Source organism: Carassius carassius, chromosome 7 (genome assembly GCF_963082965.1).
Source record: "Carassius carassius chromosome 7, fCarCar2.1, whole genome shotgun sequence".
NCBI classification, from domain to species: domain Eukaryota; kingdom Metazoa; phylum Chordata; class Actinopteri; order Cypriniformes; family Cyprinidae; genus Carassius; species Carassius carassius.
The window spans coordinates 21,213,227-21,236,590 of record NC_081761.1 but is presented as its reverse complement, the minus strand read 5'-3'; the positions used below and the strand labels follow the sequence as shown (position 1 = coordinate 21,236,590).

Here is a 23,364-nt window from a genome sequence, read left to right as displayed (position 1 = left end):
GGATCAACAGCTTCCTGACAGACAGGCAGCAGCTAGTGAGGCTGGGAAAATACACATCCAGCACCCGTACAATCAGCACCGGAGCTCCCCAGGGCTGTGTTCTCTCCCCACTGCTCTTCTCCCTGTACACTAATGACTGCACATCTAAGGACCCCTCTGTCAAGCTCCTGAAGTTTGCAGATGACACCACACTCATCGGCCTCATTCAGGACGGTGACGAGTCTGCTTACAGACAGGAGGTTAAAGAGCTGGCTGTCTGGTGCAGTCTCAACAACCTGGAGCTTAACACGCTCAAAACAGTGGAGATGATTGTGGACTTCAGGAGAAACCCCCCTGCACTCCCCCCACTCACCATCATGAACAGCACTGTGACTGCAGTGGAGTCATTCAGGTTCCTGGGCACCACTATCTCTCAGGACCTGAAGTGGGACATTCACATTGACTCCATTGTGAAAAAGGCCCAGCAGAGGTTGTACTTCCTTCGCCAGCTGAGGAAGTTTAACCTGCCACAGGATCTGCTGAAACAGTTCTACTCCACCATCATCGAATCCATCCTCTGCACTTCAGTAACTGTCTGGTTCAGCTCAGCTTCTAAATCGGACCTCAGAAGACTACAGAGGGTAGTCCGGACTGCTGAGTGAATTATCGGTACAACCCTCCCATCTATTCAAGAACTGTACTTATCCAGAGTTAGCAAAAGGGCTGTTAAAATCACCCTGGACCCCTCACATCCAGCACACTCCCTCTTTGAACTGTTGCCATCTGGTCGACGCTACAGAGCACTGAGCACCAGAACGACCAGACACAGGAACAGTTTCTTCCCTCAGGCAATCCATCTTATGAACAGCTGATAATAACTGTGGGACACACTACACTATTTATATTTATATACACTACACTTTTTATCCAACACACATACTTAGCGTACACGTAAATCTTTTGCACATAATATACATGTACATACATGGAACACACTATACTACTTATATTTATATTTATATACACATACACTTATTTATCCAAACACACATACTTAGCGTACAGTTACAATTTTTCCACATAATATACATGTACATACATAAATGCTCTTTTTAATTTACCTGCCATACATTGTCAATTTGTATATTGTCAATCCTTACCCACCTATTTGTATTTTTTTGTATTTTTTATTCCTTATTGTGTTTTTTGTTCTGTCGCTGTTATGTTGCACTGCGGAGCTCTGTCACGAAAACAAATTCCTCGTATGTGTGAACATACCTGGCAATAAAGCTCATTCTGATTCTGATTCTGAATTACAGCAGGAATATATGTTAATAAAGCAGTTATTAACACACTGACCAACTATTATCATGTCTAAATAAGATTTATATATTTACACTAAAATAGTTTATTAATCATTTAATTTCACTTTCTTAATGATCTCATGAACCACTGACAACTCCTTAATAACTGGTTTGAAAATAACGTAATTATACTTAAAGTATGAAAATACAATGATTGTACTTTATAGCTCAAGAACAAAACATTTATAAGTGTATTTATGAACTGCTTAATAATGCCTATTACAGGAGTGCTATTATTATTTTTCACTTTTTCAACTTTATACTGTAATGTTGCTGTTTCAGCATAAAAAAGTTCTGCAAAGTTACTAAGCTGAAAGTCCAATTCAAAAGGAGATATTTTATTTAACAAAAAACACTTTTTAAAAACTATAATGAACAAATTGTTTGGACTACAACAAATATTGTCCGGGATTTGTGATATCACAAATATGGACAAATGGGATAAGACTTTGGTTGAGCTGCACTAGAGAAGGCAACGATTGTGATATATATGTAGTTGACCATGAAGGCTGGAAGAGAAAAACAAAACTCCTTATATTCAGGTGTGCAGAATTATTAGGCATTTTTTCCTTTACTGATAAAATGAGCCAAAAAAAGAGGTTTAACTCAGACTAAAAATGTGTTACTAAAGTTATATATATTGTTCTTTGAATGTGATTTCAAAGTCTAGATGATTCGGATTAACCCTTTAACTGCCGTATCCCTTAAAACCTGACTGCCAGAAGGCTATTGTGAATGCATGTGCCCGCTGGGCACAGTTTACCTGATGCCACCGGGGTGTTGTTGCACTGATGGCTTGAGCCCGCCATCGCTGCTTGCAGCTATATTTATTATTATTTATTTATTTTTTATAACTAAGCCTATATTATTATATACTGCAATTATATTTATCCATTAGAATTATATATTTTTAATTCTTGTTTTGTTCTGATAAATTTGTTAAATTTAAAGGATTTGTTGTAAAGTGAAGGGAACTAAAAATATCCTGTTGGTACATTATAACATTATTAGGCCAGCCGTTATTATTTCTAAATGTAATATAATGCAACTTATACATGACTTATATTTTTTCCTCTCACAATCTCTGATTTATTTTTTAGCATGTTTAAAAAAAAAACATGCAGCAAACAGAAAATAGGTGATGAATCCATTAAAATGCAAGCTATACACGACTTATATTTTTTTTCCTCTGACAAACGTAATTTATTTTTTAGCATGTTTAAAAAAAATTAAATAAAGAAAACATGCAGCAAAAGAAAATAGGCGATTAATCTGTTAAAATTTGTTACTCTGGGTTAACAGTAATTATAATTATTTTATACTTCAGAACAGAGCCTAGGCTATCCAGGTTTTTTTTTTTTTTTCTCATTGCATCTGAAAATGACTTTGTGCATCACATTCACTTCACGCACTCTGGCACAGATCAGCCTCCCGCGATGCACAGGTGTGGACGATTTAAAAATGTTATGTATATGATATAAAGGTTGCTGTCCCATTTTATACAGGAATTGTTCATTTAAAAAAAATCTAATTATATTGTTAGTTCTAATTATATTGTTAACACAAGTTCATTTAGGCTATTTAACATGCACTGACATTTTACCATTTTTTACTTATAAAGTCCTTGAGAATTTAAAGTTAGTTTAATAGTATTTAAAAATTAAAGTAAAAAAAAAAAGGTTTTAATTGCTTAAATTATTTTTGTTAATTAATAATATGTTATCATGTTTATTCTTGTAGAAAATACCTGTTTATTCTTTAAGAAAATTAGGGAAAAAATAAGGGACGATCTGAATATTTGTTTTGCTTCACCTATTTATGTAGGTTACAATTATAATAAATAATAATAATAATAATAAAAAATAAATAATAATAAAATAATGTCATAAAAAAATACCATTGGCCTGAGTAATTTTGACCATTATAGAATTGTGACTTTAAAGGTTAGTGATTTAGGAGGTCAAAATACTGTGAAATTACAAATGTCATGGATTTTACAGCATAATAACTGAAGGTTTATGAAACGTTAGCCAATAAAGCTTTTTTTTAAACAACGGAACTTAAAGTTGTGAACTAAAATATAATTTCAATCATACAGCATGTGGATAAATAAAATGAATACTTTTCATAACATTTAATCATTCATAAAATGCATAACGTTTCTGGTGTTTGGATTTGTACTTCAATATAATGAGCTCCAAGTTTAAGAATAGCCCTAGACTAGTTCTCTCTCTCTCTCTCTCTCTCTCTCTCTCTCTCTCTCTCTCTCTCTCTCTCTCTCTCTCTATTTAACAGCATTAGCTCAATGAAATACGTCTTCCTTCCGTTAGAATGAATGTTTTCCTGCCTTGCTAAATGTTGGTCTCATGATCAATAAGTTGTATTCGCTTCAATCTGACTTAGTAAAGTCAAACCCCAGACGGTGAAACTGCCTCGCTGAGCGGAGTCCCGCGGGCTGTGAGGCGGGAACAGAGGATTCCGCTTGGTCTTAAAGCCTTCCGCAAACGCTATGTTCCCAAATAACAATGATTTTTGTAAAATAATGATTCATTATCAATTGATTATTTGTTATTATCATTATGGTCTTGTGAAAATAATAATATGGGCTGCGAGAAAATAATGAATACAAAGAGTAGTGCTGCTGATTGCAGGCAAGTTTCAACTCAGTAACATGAAAACACATCGTTCTTCACAGCCAAAAAACAGACCGAATTCAGTTCAGCTGGAGGGGGTTAGATTTTTGGGGGGTAGTTATGTATGGCTTGTGGGGGTCGAGATAAAGATGTGAATCTCTTGCTCTTTTATATGGACAGTGTCTTATGAGGCTTTCACTTGCTGAACTGGTTTATATAGGACTGTTGTTTGGGTTATAGACTAAAAAATGGTCTGCCCCCACGTAAGATTTTTCTAGTTCTAGTCGTTTGTTATATTCAACTAATCAGAGGTTTATATTAAATTTACATAATCAAATCTTAATATATTCCGCGCTCAAGCACATGCATTAAGTTTGCAACAAATCACATGCAGAAGTAGCCTAATAATTGTGAAAAATTTGACATTTTAATTATTTATTAATAAACAAATGTTTTCTTGTCGGCTGCAAGATGAAATTCACAGTGCTGGCTCTCTCCGACGATAGAAATGCAACATTCACAGATTACACAATTCGTTTTCGTTTAAAAAACCTTTCAAGCTTTCTGTAGATATATTTTAATGTATGTGAGACACCACGATATTATGTTAATTAAAAAATTATAAATTCATTATAAGGAAAAAATGAAAGTGATGAGACGGCGCCTCCCTGTCATTAATGCACATTAATAATTTTTGCACAAACACTTGAATATGAACGTCGTGGTTTTCACTCACTCCAAGAGCGCTCCATCACAAGTACAATTCATGCCAACAGCCCATAATATAACTGCATATTCAGCAAGAATTCATGTTAAACATATTTAGCAATAGCTTGATCAGACGGTTACAATGACTGCAATAGTCGAGCAGGATGTTACAGGCTATAGGAGTTTGTCTGTTTCTTTTACTGATTATTTTCGGGTTAAAGCATGATTTAAACACATACAGCACATTCACACGCAATCGCTTTCGCAATAATGCATTCAAACAAATGTAATCTTACAGTGCTACTACATTATCAGTATGCTATCTGATTTTGAAAACTTGAAGTTAATCGATCTGTTTAGATAAAATAACTGACAAAAATGTACTGTTATTTTCATCACAAACAAAAAAAAGCAGCAGAAAGCAGCAATTAAAGATGTAATGCTTACAATGTTATTAGTTTGGCATGTGATATAGGGAAAAAAGTTTACACACAATAGCCTAAGACACTTTGAAACTCTCCTGTTATTTTTTTTTATTATTATTATTTTATAGGCTATGTTATGAACATAACATTTCAAACATACTGAAATACTTTATCCACGGAGTGAAGGCGGAGCGTGTTTCTGGTATCAGTGCACGCTGAGGGGAAGTTGTTGCTGCTCTGAGAGAGATGTTTCACCCGACGAAATAAATACGACCGCAGCAGCACAAGCACAGTACATCCGCCAAAAATCAACCTGCAGCAATGTTCGTTGATCGACTCGCCAGGCTTTACTTTTGTAGGTCGCATGGCAGATATAATACGATAATATGACCATGCAGTCAATACAGATATTTAATAAAAACATTAAAACAAGCAGGGCTGTAACATAAAACAATAAAAAACGCACGCCAGGTCTACACCGGACACAAGTGGAGCGATCCAACAAAAGACAACAGACCCCAGTGATGGATACACTGGACACGATCCCCATCAGTGAACTGATGCTCGTTCTGTTTATGACGAAATGTACTGATACTGCGTTCAGATGATTTGACACTAGAGTGATGTCATCAAGTTTTATACACACTTTTAGTGCAGTGGGGCACGGATGACAACCCTCGCGTCCGGTGTAGACACAGACAGTGACTGCTCTATTTACAAATAAGTTATATAAGAAAAAAAAAAAAACTAAACCAGCTAGAAAATATATTTACAGGTCCTCCGTCCATGACACTGACTCACTGCTGAGCTGCCAGTTTTACTCTTAACAGCTCTTAACGGTGAGTGGATGGTTAGATGCATGATGGGCTAGTATTAAATAAATAAATAAAAATAAAGGTCTTTCCAGCATTAAGGTAATAACATTACTGTTTTATTAATTATCTTTTTGCAGTTATAAATTTGACTGCTAAATGAATGATAAAAGTATATTAAAACTTTTGTAAAATTTCTAAGTCATTTGAATATTGATTTAAAAATCGGTTTAAATCATAAATCAATTTTTTTTTCTAAAAAAAAAGAAAAACTGGGATTTTTTTTAGGCCATATGCTATTGCCTAACTTTAAAAGCAAATAAATAAGGCTCCCTTTAAAATCACTTAAAGAGTAACTAAACCCTAAACCCTTTTTTTAGTTAATGATCTGTAAGAATGGGGCTTTATTAGTGCTGTTCATTGATTCGAGTAACTTTTTTGACATTTGAGTATGAAGTAGGGATGTGCACAGATAGTCGAACATTCGAATATTCGTTCAGCTCTAATTATTCGATAAATAAAAATGATATTCGAATTTCGCAAAAAAAATAATAAAAAAATTCAAAATAAAACCTAATTTGGTCACTTTCTGTGATTCTCCACGGCATATTTGAAGGTGTATGCAAGCAAAAAATAATTATTGAATGAATAAGGGGCCATTCACATATCGCGCCTAATAAGGCGTGGAAAAGGCTATGCGCGCCGCTTTCTCCTTCTTTCCAAAGCGCTCGGGCAGAAGCGCTCCTGAGGTGACGCGTTCTCTCAATGAAGACGGAAATTTCAGCAAAGGATAAATGGATTTGCAGCACAAAAAAAATCGCTTTCAGTAGCTCTGCTACTAAATTTATTTCAAAATGGCAATCCATATACAGCTATGATCAGCTGTTCCTTCATCTTGGCTGAGCTTTCAACATTGTTACGGGAAAGGATGAAGCTGAATGTTTAGTTCTTGTCACATGACCTGCGGTGCGCTTGTAGCATTCTGAAAGTTGAGATGTTTTTAACTCGATGCTGTGCGGACGTGCCTGGAAAAAACGGGACCGCGTCGCACCGTTATTGGAAATAACGAACTTGAGCATGCAAAAGACGCGATATGTGAACGCCCCCTAAAAGAACTCTGGTCTTTTATCCATCCATCCATCTTCTTCCGCTTATCCGGGGCCGGGGCCGGGTCGCGGGGGCAGCAGTCTAAGCAGAGAACCCCAGACTTCCCTCTCCCTAGACACTTCCTCCAGCTCTTCTGTGGGGACACCGAGGCGTTCCCAGGCCAGCCGGGAGACATAGTCTCTCCAGCGTGTCCTAGGTCTTCAGTGGGACGTGCCCGGAACACCTTCTCGGGAAGGCGTCCAGGAGGCATCCGGAACAGATGCCCGAGCCACCTCAGCTGACCCCTCTCGATGTGGAGGAGCAGCGGCTCTACTCTGAGCTCCTCCCGGGTGACTGAGCTTCTCACCCTATCTCTAAGGGATCGCCCAGCCACCCTGCGGAGAAAGCTCATTTCGGCCGCCTGTATCCGGGATCTTGTCCTTTCGGTCATGACCCAAAGCTCATGACCATGGGTGAGAGTAGGAACGTAGATTGACCGGTAAATCGAGAGCTTCGCCTTGCGGCTCTGCTCTTTCTTCACCACGACAGACCGGTACATCGACCGCATTACTGCAGAAGCTGCACCGATCCGTCTGTCAATCTCCCGTTCCATCCTTCCCTCACTCGTGAACAAGACCCCAAGATACTTAAACTCCTCCACTTGAGGCAGGAACTCTCCACCAACCTGAAGTGGGCAAGCCACCCTTTTCCGACTGAGGACCATGGCCTCGGATTTGGAGGTGCTGATTCTCATCCCAGCTGCTTCACACTCGGCTGCAAACCGTCCCAGTGCATGCTGAAGGTCCTGGCTTGATGAAGCCAACACGACAACATCATCCGCAAAGAGCAGAGACGAAATCGTGTTGTCACCAAACCTGACCCCCTCCGGCCCCTGGCTGCGCCTAGAAATTCTGTCCATAAAAATCATGAACAGAACCGGCGACAAAGGGCAGCCCTGCCGGAGTCCAACACGCACCGGGAACAACTCTTTCTTACTGCTGGCAATACGAACCAAGCTCCTGCTCCGGTCGTACAGGGACCGGATAGCCCTTAGCAAAGGGCCCCGGACCCCATACTCCCGGAGCACCCTCCACAGGCCGCCGCGAGGGACACAGTCGAATGCCTTCTCCAAATCCACAAAGCACATGTGGACTGGTTGGGCAAACTCCCATGAACCCTCCAGCACCCTGTAGAGGGTATAGAGCTGGTCCAGTGTTCCACGGCCTGGACGAAAACCACACTGTTCCTCCTGAATCTGAGGTTCTACTATCGGCCGGATTCTCCTCTCCAGTACCCTGGCATAGACTTTCCCAGGGAGGCTGAGAAGTGTGATCCCCCTGTAGTTGGAACACACCCTCCGGTCCCCCTTCTTAAAAAGAGGGACCACCACCCCGGTCTGCCATCCCGGAGGCACTGTCCCCGACTGCCACGCGATGCTGCAGAGGCATGTCAGCCAAGACAGCCCCACAACATCCAGAGACTTGAGGTACTCAGGGCGGATCTCATCCACCCCCGGTGCCTTGCCACCTAGGGAGTTTCTTGACTACCTCGGTGACTTCAGCTTGGGTGATGGACGAGTCCACATCTGAGCCCTCAGCCTCTGCTTCCTCAATGGAAGACATGACAGCGGGATTGAGGAGATCCTCGAAGTATTCCTTCCACCGTCCAACGATATCCCCAGTTGAGGTCAACAGCTCCCCACCTCTACTGTAAACAGCGTTGGTAGGGCACTGCTTCCCTCTCCTGAGGCGCCGGACGGTTTGCCAGAATCTCTTCGAGGCCGACCGATAGTCCTTCTCCATGGCCTCTCGAACTCCTCCCAGGCCCGAGTTTTTGCCTCCACAACCACCCGGGCTGCAGTCCACTTGGCCTGCCGGTACCTGTCAGCTGCCTCAGGAGTCCCACAAGCCAACCAGGCCCAATAGGACTCCTTCTTCAGCTTGACGGCATCCCTTACTTCCGGTGTCCACCACCGGGTTCGGGGATTGCCGCCTCGACAGGCACCGGAGACCTTACGGCCACAGCTCCGAGCGGCCGCTTCGACAATGGAGATGGAGAACATGGTCCACTCGGACTCAATATCTCCAGCCTCCCTCGGGATCCGGTCGAAGCTCTGCCGGAGGTGGGAGTTGAAGATCTCTCTGACAGGAGGCTCGGCCAAACGTTCCCAGCAGACCCTCACAGTACGTTTGGGTCTGCCGAGTCTTTCCAGCTTCCTCCCCCGCCATCGGATCCAACTCACCACCAGGTGGTGATCAGTTGACAGCTCCGCCCCTCTCTTCACCCGAGTGTCCAAGACATACGGCCGGAGGTCGGATGAAACGACCACAAAGTCGATCATCGACCTACGGCCTAGGGTGTCCTGGTGCCACGTGTACTGATGGACACCCTTATGCTTGAACATGGTGTTCGTTATGGACAAGCTGTAACTAGCACAGAAGTCCAATAACTGAACACCACTCGGGTTCAGATCAGGGGGGCCGTTCCTCCCAATCACGCCCCTCCAGGTGTCACTGTCGTTGCCCACGTGGGCGTTGAAGTCCCCCAGTAAAACGACGGAGTCCCCAGTCGGAGCACTTTCCAGCACCCCTCCCAGAGACTCCAAGAAGGCCGGGTACTCTGCACTGCCGTTCGGCCCGTAGGCACAAACGACAGTGAGAGACCTATCCCCGACCCGAAGGCGCAGGGAAGCGACCCTCTCGTTCACCGGGGTAAACTCCAACACATGGCAGCTGAGCTGGGGGGCTATAAGCAGACCCACACCAGCCTGCCGCCTCTCATCATGGGCAACTCCAGAGTGGTGAAGAGTCCATCCTCTCTCGAGGAGTGTGGTTCCAGAGCCCAAGCTGTGCGTAGAGGTGAGCCCGACTATCGCTAGTCGGAACCTCTCAACCTCACGCACAATCTCAGGCTCCTTTCCCGCCAGTGAGGTGACATTCCACGTCCCTAGAGCTAGTTTCCGTGTCCAGGGATCGGGCTGTCGAGGCCCCCGCCTTCGACTGCTGCCCGATTCTCTAAGCACCGGTCTGGTCTTCTACAGTACTTCAAATATGCCGTGGAGAATCACAGAAAGTGATCCAAGAACATTGTTGCAGCATCTCTCAAGCAACGAATGAACACCGCTAACTTGGAGAATGCAGTGAAAACTCCTCTTCTCGCGTCTGCCCTAGACCCTCGGCACAAACATCTCAGGTTTCTCGATGAAAACATGAGAGAAGTAAGAAAAAAAAACTTTTTTGAACATTATCAGAACATTTTCCTTGATGCGAGTGGTGCGGATGCAGTCGCCACGATGAAGAATATGCAATGCCCACTCGTCGGAAAAGGCTGAGCCAGTTCTCCAGCGATGATTACAGAGAGTCCAGCCGAGACGAGTGGGAACAGTTCTTGCTGGAGCCATGTATTCCACCAGATGAGGATCCCATTCAGTGGTAAACGAAAACACGAAGCGCTTCACAAAACTGATTAGCTTAGCACACCGTTATTTGTGAGTCCCGACAACGTCTGTGCCATCAGAGCGCGTTTTCTCCACGGCCGGCCTTATTGTTAACAGACTAAGGAGCCGACTTTCCCCCAATCATGTTTACATGCCCGTATTTCTTAACAAGAACATTTGAAACAATAGAAAAAAAGCAAAAAAGATTTGCTGACAGTTTAAAAGTTAAGTGAGAGCTACATTCTGTACAATAGCCTAATTGCTGCAGGCTGCTTTACGTTTTTTCTTTGTTCACTTTTTTTTTTTTTTGCTTTTAATCTGTACTTTTGTTTGTTTGCACGCATTGTTAAAGGTTTTCAGCTACAAAACACGATGTGTAATGTTCAAGCTTATTGTAAGCTTGTTCAAAATGATGAAAACAAATGTTGCTGAAAAATAACGTCTGACTCATTAAACTTAATTTAAATAAACGAATATTCGAATATTCGTTTTTTGTGAGCTCAAATATTCAAATGTGATATTTGTGGAAAACGCCCATCCCTAGTATGAAGTGTTTTATTTCTATAATATATGGTGTAAAAACGTCTGAGTGCTGCCCTCTTCAGGTTGAACGGTGGCTACTGCAGTTGATTTTTCCTATTGGATTTTGCGGTGGCAGGTGACGTAAGCAGTTTCCAGCTCACCACGCCCCTTGGTACGAGCTACCACGCCCTTGGCAGTATAAAACCATCTTGTTCCGTCAAAATTACTGTAGTGAGTCAGGAGTTGGAATTGCGAGTATTGAAAACGACCAGGATAGAGTATTATAGCATCTATTTAGCATACCATTTAAATAGTTATTTATATTATTTTGTGTAGCCTATGTAGTTAATTAGCATAGTTGTTAGTGTAATGTATTGTTAGAAGCATAGTTAGTAGCATAGTATTGCATCAGTTAGGATAGCTTCAAGTTAGCGTAGATTTATTTACAGTGGTCAGGATGGTACGTGCTGGTTGCAACAGCATGGACCGCATAGTTTTCCAGCAGACTTGAAAATTAGGCGCTGGAAGACCGCGAGTTACTGCCTAGAGCTACAGTGTGCAAACTGCATTTTACGCGGGATTGCTTCTCCAACGCAATGGAGGTGGAAATGGGCTTCTCCACGCAGCTCGAGCTGAAAAGCGACGCGGTGCGGGAGTTAAGACCACAGTTTGAGCCAGCGGTTCGAATTAATATGGCTCAGGCCACAGACACCTCGACATCCTCCACTTCAGGTGAAGGTAAAGCCTTTGGGCTTTACTTTTTATCAACCAGATCTGGTAATGCTCAAAAATATTAAAAGTTATAGACACTGAAGTGCCTTGAATTTTTTTTACCACACTTAAATATTTTTTTATTTGATATAAAAATACATGAAATGAGTCCTGGAGCAATCTAGAAAAGTAATGGGTTGAAAGCCACATCTCTCATGAGTTTCTATTTCAAATCTGAATAAGATATCATGAAAAATGGGACTCCTGCAAATATTTTTCTGAGACTATGTCTAGACCCTCCACCCACCAAATATAATAAAATATATTTCCCAATAGTATTGTAGGCTTCTACAAACTATTTAGTCAGTAAACATACCACTGCATAGTTTTTTTCAGTTATAAAAAATAAATAATAATATAATAATAATAATAAAAATAAAATAATAAAAATAATTTAAGATTTAACTTTGTTTGCCAATTACAGAACACCCTGAGACTGCTAGAAATCCAGTATTTACAATGAATTACGATGCAAATAAGTGCTGATGTGCTGATGGCCACTTATACGGATGGTAATAACACAAATGTGCCATAAAGTAAATAATCCACTCTCTCTATTCATATAGACGGGTTCACTTTGATAGCCGTGATCATACAGTAATAGCGAGCTGATTTGGGCTGATTTGCACTCAAACAGATGGTAATCATGCAGATACTTTCACATTCAACATAAAACACACTCTCACATATATAAAAACTGTTGAAAAATAAAACAAACAAAGAAAAAGGCGATCGCTATAAGTTCCGCCTCCATCAGCTTGACAGGTGCGTCAGAGCACGTCACGAAGGAGCGCCAAAATTCAAATATACTATCTTTCGCCTATCTTTCATTCATTCTTTTTTCTGGCGGATTGTCTCATTCTGTTTGTGACACTGTACGCTGCAAAACCATGCCGTTTTTTTTCCTACCTAGACGCAGTTTCCGACTGTGAGTTATTCCATAACCGACGCAAACAGTTCTGTCGCTGAAGAACTGAAACGTAAACAAAGGAATTATGATCCATATTACAACATTATTGCTTCATTGGACTAAACGTGCTTCATGAGATGTCGTTCAGTGGACCCTTACCTTTCTAACTAAACCGGGATTTACAGCTGTGGATGTGTTTATGACTCGTTATTACGACGGATCTGGTATGTACAGCGTTTCTAATATTCACGTTTTTTATGTGTACTGCTTTTATGTGTACTGTGTGATATCTAGGTGAAAGAGTCTCTATGTGCTCAGAATTAACTGACCTTTGTGACGTGAGGCAGCTAGCAGACGGTCGGTTTAGCCAGTCTGTCTGATTCCTGACCTGGACCCCAGTTAAGCCGCGTTTCCACCGCAGGAACTTTACCCAGGAGCAAGGGACTTTGGGCTGGTAGTCGGTGTGTTTCCACTGCAGGAACCAGGAACTAAATAAAGTTCCAGGTAAAAAATTGCCCCTCAGAAAGTCCCTGCTGGCGAGGTAGTACTTTTTCTGGAACTTTCGGGGGCGGGACTTGGGCGCTAAACATCCTGATTGGTTGAGTTCACACAGTGTTGTGATTTTAACCACCATTTATTCGGATAATTTTCAAAATATTAATGTTACTGTGTCATGAAATGTAATTTTAAAAGTATTTCAGGTGAGAATGTAGTTGTTTATACTCAAATCTGTGGTTTATTTTATTATTTAAAAATGCATTTCGCCGATTTCGGAGATGGTCAGCTCCACGCGATCAGCGAGAGCTCAGTGCTTATGTATCCGCCGAGAGCAGCCTCACCTCGGCTAGACCTTCTGATATGTGCTGCTGGCTCTGATGTCTCTTTAGTGGTTAAACATAAAATATAATTTGTTTTGGGTAAATCTCACAGGTAATCTTTGGTCTGTATTCAATTTATCTATATGTTAAAATGAAAATAAAAAAGGCAAATTGATATAATATTTCGTTTTATTGTAATGGCTGTAGCCTATATACAGTATACACATTTCCCTGAACGAAGTAAATTTCAGCAGCTGTTATTGTGTTTAAATGAAAGCGAAAGGAGGCAGTGGTATTTGAAATTAAAATTTGTTTTATTGTAAATATACAGATATGAAAATTGCAGTAGTCAAGGCGAGCTGACTGATGTTATCAAGTACGCTGCTGTTTGCAGAATTACAAGATTTGCGTCGTCGGGGACATCACACTCCCAAGTCGAATGCACAAAGTCTGAACTACTGAGGATGCACGTCCAAAATCAGCGCACTTTTGTATTGAGAAACGTGCGCAGACCTACGCAGACCAGTCTATTTGCCTAATCTTCCCGGTACTTTAGACAGCGGTGGAAACGCAGAAAGCAACAGGTCTGGGGGGGAAAAAGTTCCTGGGAAAAAAAGTTCCTGGTACAAAAGAACTCTTTTCAACAGGTCAGGTCTGCCACAAAAGCTCATCCAATTGTCTATGAAACCTATGTTATTCTGTGGGCACCACTTAGAGATCCAGCCATTGAGTAATGACAATCTACTATGCATCTCGTCACCACGGTAAGCAGGGAGGGGACCAGAGCATATTACAGTGTCTGACATCGTGCTTGCAAGTTCACACACCTCTTTAATGTTATTTTTAGTGATCTCCGACTGGCGAAGTCGAACATCATTAGCGCTGGCATGAATAACAATCTTACTGTATTTACGTTTAGCATTAGCCAGCACTTTTAAATTTGCCAAGATGTCAGGCGCTCTGGCTCCCGGTAAACATTTGACTATGGTGGCTTATGTCTCTATATTCACGTTCCGTACAATAGAATCGCCAATAACTAGAGCACTTTCATCAGGTTTCTCAGTGGGTGCATCACTGAGTGCGGAGAACCTGTTTAACCCTCTGGAGTCTAAGGGTATTTTTGGGGCCTGGAGAAGTTTTGTCATGCCCTGACATTTGTACTTTTTTCAGTTTCTTATAAATACCTAAATGGGTAAAGTCTAATATCACTGTAATCAGCACATACTTGGCTATAATAATATGTGTGCAGCATGTATGTACATGATTGTGTTTTTGAGAAAAAAAATGTTATGCGTGGTTAGTGAAAAACTAAAAATGTTAAATCACTTGAATAAGGCAATAAAACACATACAGAACATTGGTTCCCGGGATTTTTGAGAACTGGAGCTTGTAGCCTGGAATTTTTCTTTCTAAATTATATGAAAATCATCTTGTTTACTCACTTACAGAACACAATATATTGATTTAAATTTTCTAAGACACTTTTTGTTGGTAAAAGTCATATGCGAGTAGGCGTCAACTATCATGAATATCATTGTGATTTACACCTGAGAAGACAAAGACCCGCATAATGAGCTGCATAATGAGCCTCTCAGTCATCTGTGCCACTGAGAGGGAGGAGTTGAAGAAAGAATGTAAGGACAAAATAAATGTATATAATTTTATGTTTGTAGTTTATTTAGAATAGATTCTTAATTAAAGATTTAATTAAGCCCTTCTCCCGGGCTTCGGCACCACTGTAATGATATAAACCTTCATATTTATCCGGAAGAAGGAGGCGGGAACCGGCGGACAATCAAACAACATTTAATAATTCAAAAATAAACACAAAACAGCGCACCAGCCCCTCAGGGACGACTGATGCGCACAAAATAAAACCAAAACACAACTAAAAGCCCAGGCCTGGTCCTCTCTCGTCCTTCACTGTCGTCGCTCCAGTTTTATATCCTTCCATCTCCTCTGTGGGACTCAAGACCGGTGGTGGGTCGCAGGTGTAGCGGATTTCCCAATCACTCCACCGGCCTCACTCGTGTTCCCACATCCCTCGGCCCTGCCCCACTCGTCACACAGTTGTTTTGTTTATTGGTCTAATTCTTGTTTCTTGGGTTGCATTGGTTAGTCACTCAATTAATTATCTTGTGCTTCATTCCTCCTTTCTGAATTATGTTGTATTGATAAGGAGTTATAACAAAGTAAGTCTGTTTAGCTGTGCTATCCTATCTTACAATCAATATATAGTTAATGTAAATTAAAGTGTCCGCCTGTGTAACTGGTTAAAACTCTCAGTTGCGATGAGCTCTTAAAGTGAATGGAAAGAGTTTTAAAAAAGGTCTTAAAGGGTATTAAATTTAACTCCATGATTCATGTATATACCCTGTGCCACTATCCCAACTACATCTTTCAGAGGTCTGACTTTTATTGCTGAACTTTTATTACCGGGATTGTCCCTGTAATAAATGTCCAACTGTATTAGTTCACAAATTGGTGTCAAAATTATGATTTACTGATTCGAGTTCCTGTGCTATGTCCTGTGTTTTCGGCTTATGCAATTTACTATTTGTGCTATAATTGGTCTTGTAGGGGTTTTTCTTGTGCTTTATATAAGCTTACCTGTTCAGATATTATACACTCACCTTAGTTGTGATCTAAGTTTATGAAATTATTGTGAAATTAGATTATTGATATAATATACTCACACACACACACACACACACACACACACATATATATATATATATATATATATATATATATATATATATATATATATATATATATATTCTAAATGGGTTGGAAGAAGTTTCCATTTCAAAGTTTTCAAGTATTTTCTTGATAGGGTATGTTCAAATAGTATTGGATCACAAGCCATGCTGTTTGTGGGGAAAACAGTGCTGGAGGTCTGCTTACGTTTCCAGAGATGGGGTGTGGACATCAAAACTGCAATGAGTCAGCTAGCTCCATTTCTGTATTACTGTCACGCTGTTTGGACAAGATGTTCAGTGATATGTCTTTGTTTTTCGTCTTTTTTTTTTTTTTTTTTTTTTTTTAATTTCCTCTCAATGTTTCCGAACAAGAGGAAGTTAATGGTTTCCTGTGAGCAAACACAGACAGCCACATGGTTTCATCACGGATACCTGATAAAAGCACAGATCATTTTGTCCTTGCTAGAAATGTTAACTGAAAATGAGAAAAGCTGTTATTTTCTGGAAATGATATGGATAATTAGCATAGAACTTTCTTGTTTTCTCTCATGTTTTAAGTCCTATGTGTAGCTGTGAATTAGGCCTAGAGTATGTCAGCGGTGTAGTTGATAAACCTGTTGTAGGATTATGAATATGAAGCGATAATGCTTGCCAGTTGTTCAGTTTTCTTTTATAGGAAAGAGAGAGACAGAAATCCCCACAGTTAGAAAAAAGCTACCTCTGCTGGACTACAGCAAGATGAGATCTAGAAATACAGAGTAATACAAACTGTCTTTAAAGTTATATGAAGTAGAAATTGCATTACGCTTTTCTTCTTTATTGTATATCTGATTATATGAACTGGCTTTTCAAATGAGAGGGAAAAAAAGTGAAGGGTGGGACTTTGTCGCAATGTGAAATAAAAAATAAATAATGATGTGCACATTTAAAATAAAATTGGTGATTATTGATGATAAACAATGCAGTGTTCCATAAAAATAGGAATTGTCCGTTTATATTCCATGATGACTTTAAAAAGAATTCCTGTCATTAATTCAGCAGACAGGTCTCCTGAATTGGAACAGATTCTTCCCGACTCTAAGGCACAGAGGACAGAACCGGGAGCGTGAGGGTCCCCAGCCGCAGCAGCCCCCCTATATGCACCCGCCGGATAACACCGCTGTGGCTGAGGAGCAGGTAAGATCAGATTACATATTTTGGTCTTTATCTCAGTTTATTAAAGGGTCATTCCACCCGTGGAGACATGAATGTGTATTGAAAGTGGGTCATATATGTAGAAAATAACTTTTTAGAGCTTGTGGACTGTAGACAACAATCCCCATAGTGCATTGCAATACTCAGCTCCGCAGGCCACTCCCACTACTCCGCCCATCAATGTGGATTAGTTGAGCTCTCCTCTACGCTACCGATTGTAAATTATTTGGCACAATTTGTTGTGAAGAGTTATTTTGCGACCCAATTAATGTTTTTGTGACAAAATGGTGTGCACTTGCATAGTACCGGGATGTTGTTCAAGAACAAGGAAAAGTATTCACAGATTCCCGAAAGATACGGACTTGTGCAAAAAGTGGCTACGGGCTAACGTTATCAATAACCCTAAGTTCGGTGAGGACACAACACTTGAAGCACTAAAAAATCAGACGGTGTGCAGTTTACATTTCAAGCCCGAAGATTATGCGCCTAACCCCCTAGGATTGAAGAGACCCGCGCTTTTGAAAAACGCAATTCCTTCAGTATTTTCCTTGCCAGACGACGACGACGAAAAGCCAGGAACGTCGGGAACCACCAGCTCTAGCAGCACTAAACGCATTTGCCTGGAGGTAATGTTATTTCTGACTAGACTCTATTAGCAGCTAGTGGCTACTGAGAACACACACTGACATAGTCGTCTGCTGTAAAGAAACACATCTCCTATGATTTTTCTGTTTACGAACTAAATATATTGTATTTGTACTTGTTTTGCTCGCTTGTTGTTTTAATGTGTCTGCCTCAGTAACTAACGTTACACTTGTCAAGAAATGAGTAAGTAAAGTTAGTATGTAACGTAATAATGTAACGTTAGACACTTAGCTAAAAGTTATACAACCCGAATTCCGGTAAAGGTTGGGACGTTTTTTAAATTTTAATAAAATGAAAACTAAAGGAATTTCAAATCACATGAGCCAATATTTTATTCACAATAGAACATAGATAACGTAGCAAATGTTTAAACTGAGAAATTTTACACTTTTATCCACTTAATTAGCTCATTTAAAATTTAATGCCTGCTACAGGTCTCAAAAAAGTTGGCACGGGGGCAACAAATGGCTAAAAAATCAAGCAGTTTTGAAAAGATTCAGCTGGGAGAACATCTAGTGATTAATTAAGTTAATTGATATCAGGTCTGTAACATGATTAGCTATAAAAGCTTTGTCTTAGAGAAGCAGAGTCTCTCAGAAGTAAAGATGGGCAGAGGCTCTCCAATCTGTGAAAGACTGAGTAAAAAAATTGTGGAAAACTTTAAAAACAATGTTCCTCAACGTCAAATTGCAAAGGCTTTGCAAATCTCATCATCTACAGTGCATAACATCATCAAAAGATTCAGAGAAACTGGAGAAATCTCTGTGCGTAAGGGACAAGGCCGGAGACCTTTATTGGATGCCCGTGGTCTTCGGGCTCTCAGACGACACTGCATCACTCATCGGCATGATTGTGTCAATGACATTACTAAATGGGCCCAGGAATACTTTCAGAAACCACTGTCGATAAACACAATCCGCCGTGCCATCAGCAGATGCCAACTAAAGCTCTATCATGCAAAAAGGAAGCCATATGTGAACATGGTCCAGAAGCGCCGTCGTGTCCTGTGGGCCAAGGCTCATTTAAAATGGACTATTTCAAAGTGGAATAGTGTTTTATGGTCAGACGAGTCCAAATTTGACATTCTTGTTGGAAATCACGGACGCCGTGTCCTCCGGGCTAAAGAGGAGGGAGACCTTCCAGCATGTTATCAGCGTTCAGTTCAAAAGCCAGCATCTCTGATGGTATGGGGGTGCATAAGTGCATACGGTATGGGCAGCTTGCATGTTTTGGAAGGCTCTGTGAATGCTGAAAGGTATATAAAGGTTTTAGAGCAACATATGCTTCCCTCCAAACAACGTCTATTTCAGGGAAGGCCTTGTTTATTTCAGCAGGACAATGCAAAACCACATACTGCAGCTATAACAACAGCATGGCTTCGTCGTAGAAGAGCCCGGGTGCTAACCTGGCCTGCCTGCAGTCCAGATCTTTCACCTATAGAGAACATTTGGCGCATCATTAAACAAAAAATACGAACTCTTCAGCAGCTGGAAATCTATATAAGGCAAGAATGGGACCAAATTCCAACAGCAAAACTCCAGCAACTCATAGCCTCAATGCCCAGACGTCTTCAAACTGTTTTGAAAAGAAAAGGAGATGCTACACCATGGTAAACATGCCCCGTCCCAACTATTTTGAGACCTGTAGCAGAAATCAAAATTGAAATGAGCTCATTTTGTGCATAAAATTGTAAACTTTCTCAGTTTAAACATTTGCTATGTTATCTATGTTCTATTGTGAATAAAATATTGGCTCATGTGATTTGAAAGTCTTTTAGTTTTCATTTTATTAAAATTTAAAAAACGTCCCAACTTTTCCGGAATTCGGGTTGTATATAAGTTTGCTATTATCGATGTAAATCAACCATGTTTTACTGTGTTAGTTTGACGCTTTTCATGTTTTTCTAGCTCCTCGTCGCTGTACTGTGGCTCATAAAGGTAGCTACGAACATCCGTTTCTAACATAACTTCGTCTAAATCAAAATCCTCCCCAATGCATCCGTCTGAAAAATCAGTATTTTCCTCCAAGTTTCTCCCGGTGAAATCAAACGCACGGGCACTGATCTGTGATAGGTCTGTTAGCGCATTAGGTACAACCCCCTATGGGCAGACTACTTGTGCTTGTAGTCTTTACAGAAATCCACCCTTTTTGCACTTCCTCCTACAATGACGTCAAATGACGATTTTTGCATCATTGTAGGAGGAAGTGAAAAAGGTAAATAGTGGATTTCTCTCGTCTCAGGGGAAAATGAGAGGATGTTGCACAACCATTCAATAGTATGACTGGTTTTCTAACAATGGACCTCTTAATGCAAATGGGTGGAGTGACCCTTTAAGCCAAAAATGTACACTTGTGCAGGTCATTCATCCAAGATACAGATGAGCTTGTTTCTTCATTAGAAAGAAGAGGAGAGATTTAGCATTACATCACCTGCTCACCAAACAACGCATTAGTCCACGGCACCCAGGGTTGATTTGTAAGGCAGTGATGTAATGCTAAGTTTCTTTAAATCTGTTGTGATGAAGAAACAAACTCAGCTACAGCTTGGATGGTCTGTGTGAGTGTGTACATTTTCATTTTTGTGTGAACTATTTATTCAGTTCCTCCTCCTATTTGTTCGGCATCATGGGTTGCTAGACTGAAAACTGTTTTTTTTTGCCATATACTAACTTTGTTATGATACATTGCTGTTATCACCAGGTTGCAAGATTAATGGAGATGGGTTTCTCAAGGATGGATGCCCAAGAAGCTCTCAGAGCATCTAATAATGACATTAACATTGCAACAAACTTCTTGCTTCAGCACTAAGATTAAAATAAATCGAAGATGACTGGGAGGACAAGGAGAATTCGTTTTTTTTTTTTTTTACTTCTATAAGATCACTAAGTTGAAAGTACTTAAGACGCAAAACTGGTGTCATAACTGCAGCTTCTGGAAGAGGTTAAGAGCGCTGATACACAGCTCACAGGAGCTGATGATGTCACTTCCTTTCTGACTAGACCATGTGGCGCTCCTGCTGCTGTCTTGCAGTTCTACAATGAGTTCAATTGCAATTGCCACCCTCTCTGATCCACAGAGCCAACATGGTGGACACTTATACATTGTGTCTCAGGGCTTGTGCCATTTGGCATCGTCCTTGAACATACATCGTCTTATAATAACGAATTCTATAATATATTGCTAAATTATTAAACCATGTGTTGTTTTGCTATAAGTAAACTGAATAGAAGTCTTAATGGAATAGTTCGTCCAAAAATGTACGCATTGTTCTCATGTTGTTCCTTAGATATGTGGTTTTTCAGTCTTCCATGGAACACAAATGAGGATGTTTAACCGAATGCTCTAACTGATCTTTTCCATATGATAAAGCTAGAGCTTGACAAGTAGCTGGCAAGCGCCAAAATAAAGGACTATAAGATACTATAAAAGTAGTCCGTATGGGGTTTGTGGTTACTATAAGCGAGTCAGAATCAGTCCCTCTGTTTTCTGCTTAACCATTCAAAGTACTGTAGCTTGACAGGTTCTTGAATCTCATAAACAGGATATGAGATCTGTGGCAGAGGCCAAATTTTTATTTCTGTTTGTTCCTCATGCAAAAGCTCTCATATGACTTCAGAAGACTCGCTTTTGATGCTTTATATTTTTGATAGACAACAATTTGTTGTTTGGAAAAGAGCAGCCTGAACATTCTTTAAAGTATCCCTTATGGTCACAGTATGTTTGTGTTCACAAGAGAAATAAAGTCATAGGGGTTTTGGAATGACATGAGGGTGAGTAGATGATGACAAAAATAATTTGGGGTCAAATGTTTTTTTTGGGGGGAGGGGGGGGGTCAAATCTTAAAAGGGCTAGTTGTACGGCAGTGTATTTAAAGTACACTTGGATCTGGTGGATTCTTGAAGAGGCCACTGACACGCCATTTAATTCAGAATGAAAACGAATGAATGTTTGGGAATCAGAAAGCACGAAAAGTCATATTTTGTCAAACCCTCAGTGTTTTTTTTATTATTATTATTTTAAATTAAGCAGAAATACACATTTTGTCATTGTTATTGTGACTTTGCTGTCTGAAAAGCCTACAAAAGTACCATGACTTTAATAGTGGTAATCTGACGAGGAAACAAGTGGAACTTTCATGCCATAGTCATCCATTTGGAAATATTGGTGTTATTTTATGATGCCATGAAACTTTTTCTGCACATTGAAAATGGATAATATTCAAAGCATCTTTGTTTATCAAAAAGTTGGACAAAACTTTTTCTAACAGCATGATTTATTTGTGGTACAAAAAGATAAGATGAAATATTGTTTAAACAGTGTTTATACCCATAACTGGCATTAAAATTATGTCTTTAAAGAGCATAGCCATTTAAATATAAATTATAAAATGATTATGATGTTATGCTAATGTTTATGACTTTGTTTATGTGAATGTTTTCTTGTTTATTATGCAAAACTGTTTGATTTTGTGTCTCATCAAGTGGTATTTCAATTTTAAAAAAGTGAAAAGTTTATAATTGATGTTCTGACTGCCAGAAAAGCACTGGTCCGCTCAAATGCTAAGCGCTCCTGTCACTCTTAAGGTTCTGTGTTGAACACTCATTGTGGTCTACACTGGGTGAGTCAATCCTTTAAAATAATCTTTTGATAATAACAGTAATAATAATCATTTTTGGTTGCTCTCGACTCTTCATCTTGGGAAAAATGCATTTCACCAGTTTTACAGATTGAGATGGAGGCTGAAATTCAACATTAAATCACCAGACTAGATTCGAACAGTCACTCAACCCAGTAGAGAAGTCTGAAGTGTGTGGTTAGGTTTGGTATCTAAAGCTCACTCCATTCTTTCAACAGAATACAATGTACAGTGACCCTGAACACACATCTGTTCCTTTACTAAAATCTACCTCTTTGAAATCTGTTGTGCTGTCTATGTCACAAAAACTTTAAACATGTTGTAGCTACTCTTCAATAATGGATAAATGTCCAACTTCAACAGTAAAAGCAATTAAACACTGATCATGTCATGTAACTTTGCATCTTTAATATTTGTGCACAATGCAGGAAAAAATAAGCCTCTTTGAAATGTACAGTATAACCATGTCAAGCAATAGATGGCAGTGTTTCACTTATACTGTACAGCACTGAGCCCAAGGCACAAATTTTATTAGGAAAATGATTCAACTTGTAACCGTTTTGATTAAAAGAGCCACATATAAAGACATAACCTGTTTTTATTTAGTTTTTTGATAGTGTGTTATTTAGTATGATTTGAGCTATATAAATCAGAAATAAGAAATTAGAAAATAATATTAATGAAAAACAAAGTGTACATGTGGATAAATGACACTGTAAAAAC

General features: G+C 40.0%; 1 protein-coding gene across 2 annotated transcripts in view; it reads left to right on the top strand.

The window, feature by feature from the left end:
- Window positions 1-23,031, top strand: part of ubac2 (UBA domain containing 2) — a 75,514-nt gene extending 52,483 nt beyond the window's left edge. The window contains exons 8-9 of one of the 2 annotated variants that reach the window (XM_059554164.1): window positions 17,208-17,342; window positions 20,706-23,031. In XM_059554164.1, the coding sequence (XP_059410147.1) occupies window positions 17,208-17,342; window positions 20,706-20,813 (243 nt within the window). In that variant the 3' untranslated portion in view covers window positions 20,814-23,031. Of the gene's footprint in view, window positions 1-17,204; window positions 17,343-20,705 lie in introns of both variants that reach the window. The other variant, XM_059554163.1, reaches the window with a different exon arrangement.
- Window positions 23,032-23,364: the final 333 nt, after the last annotated feature.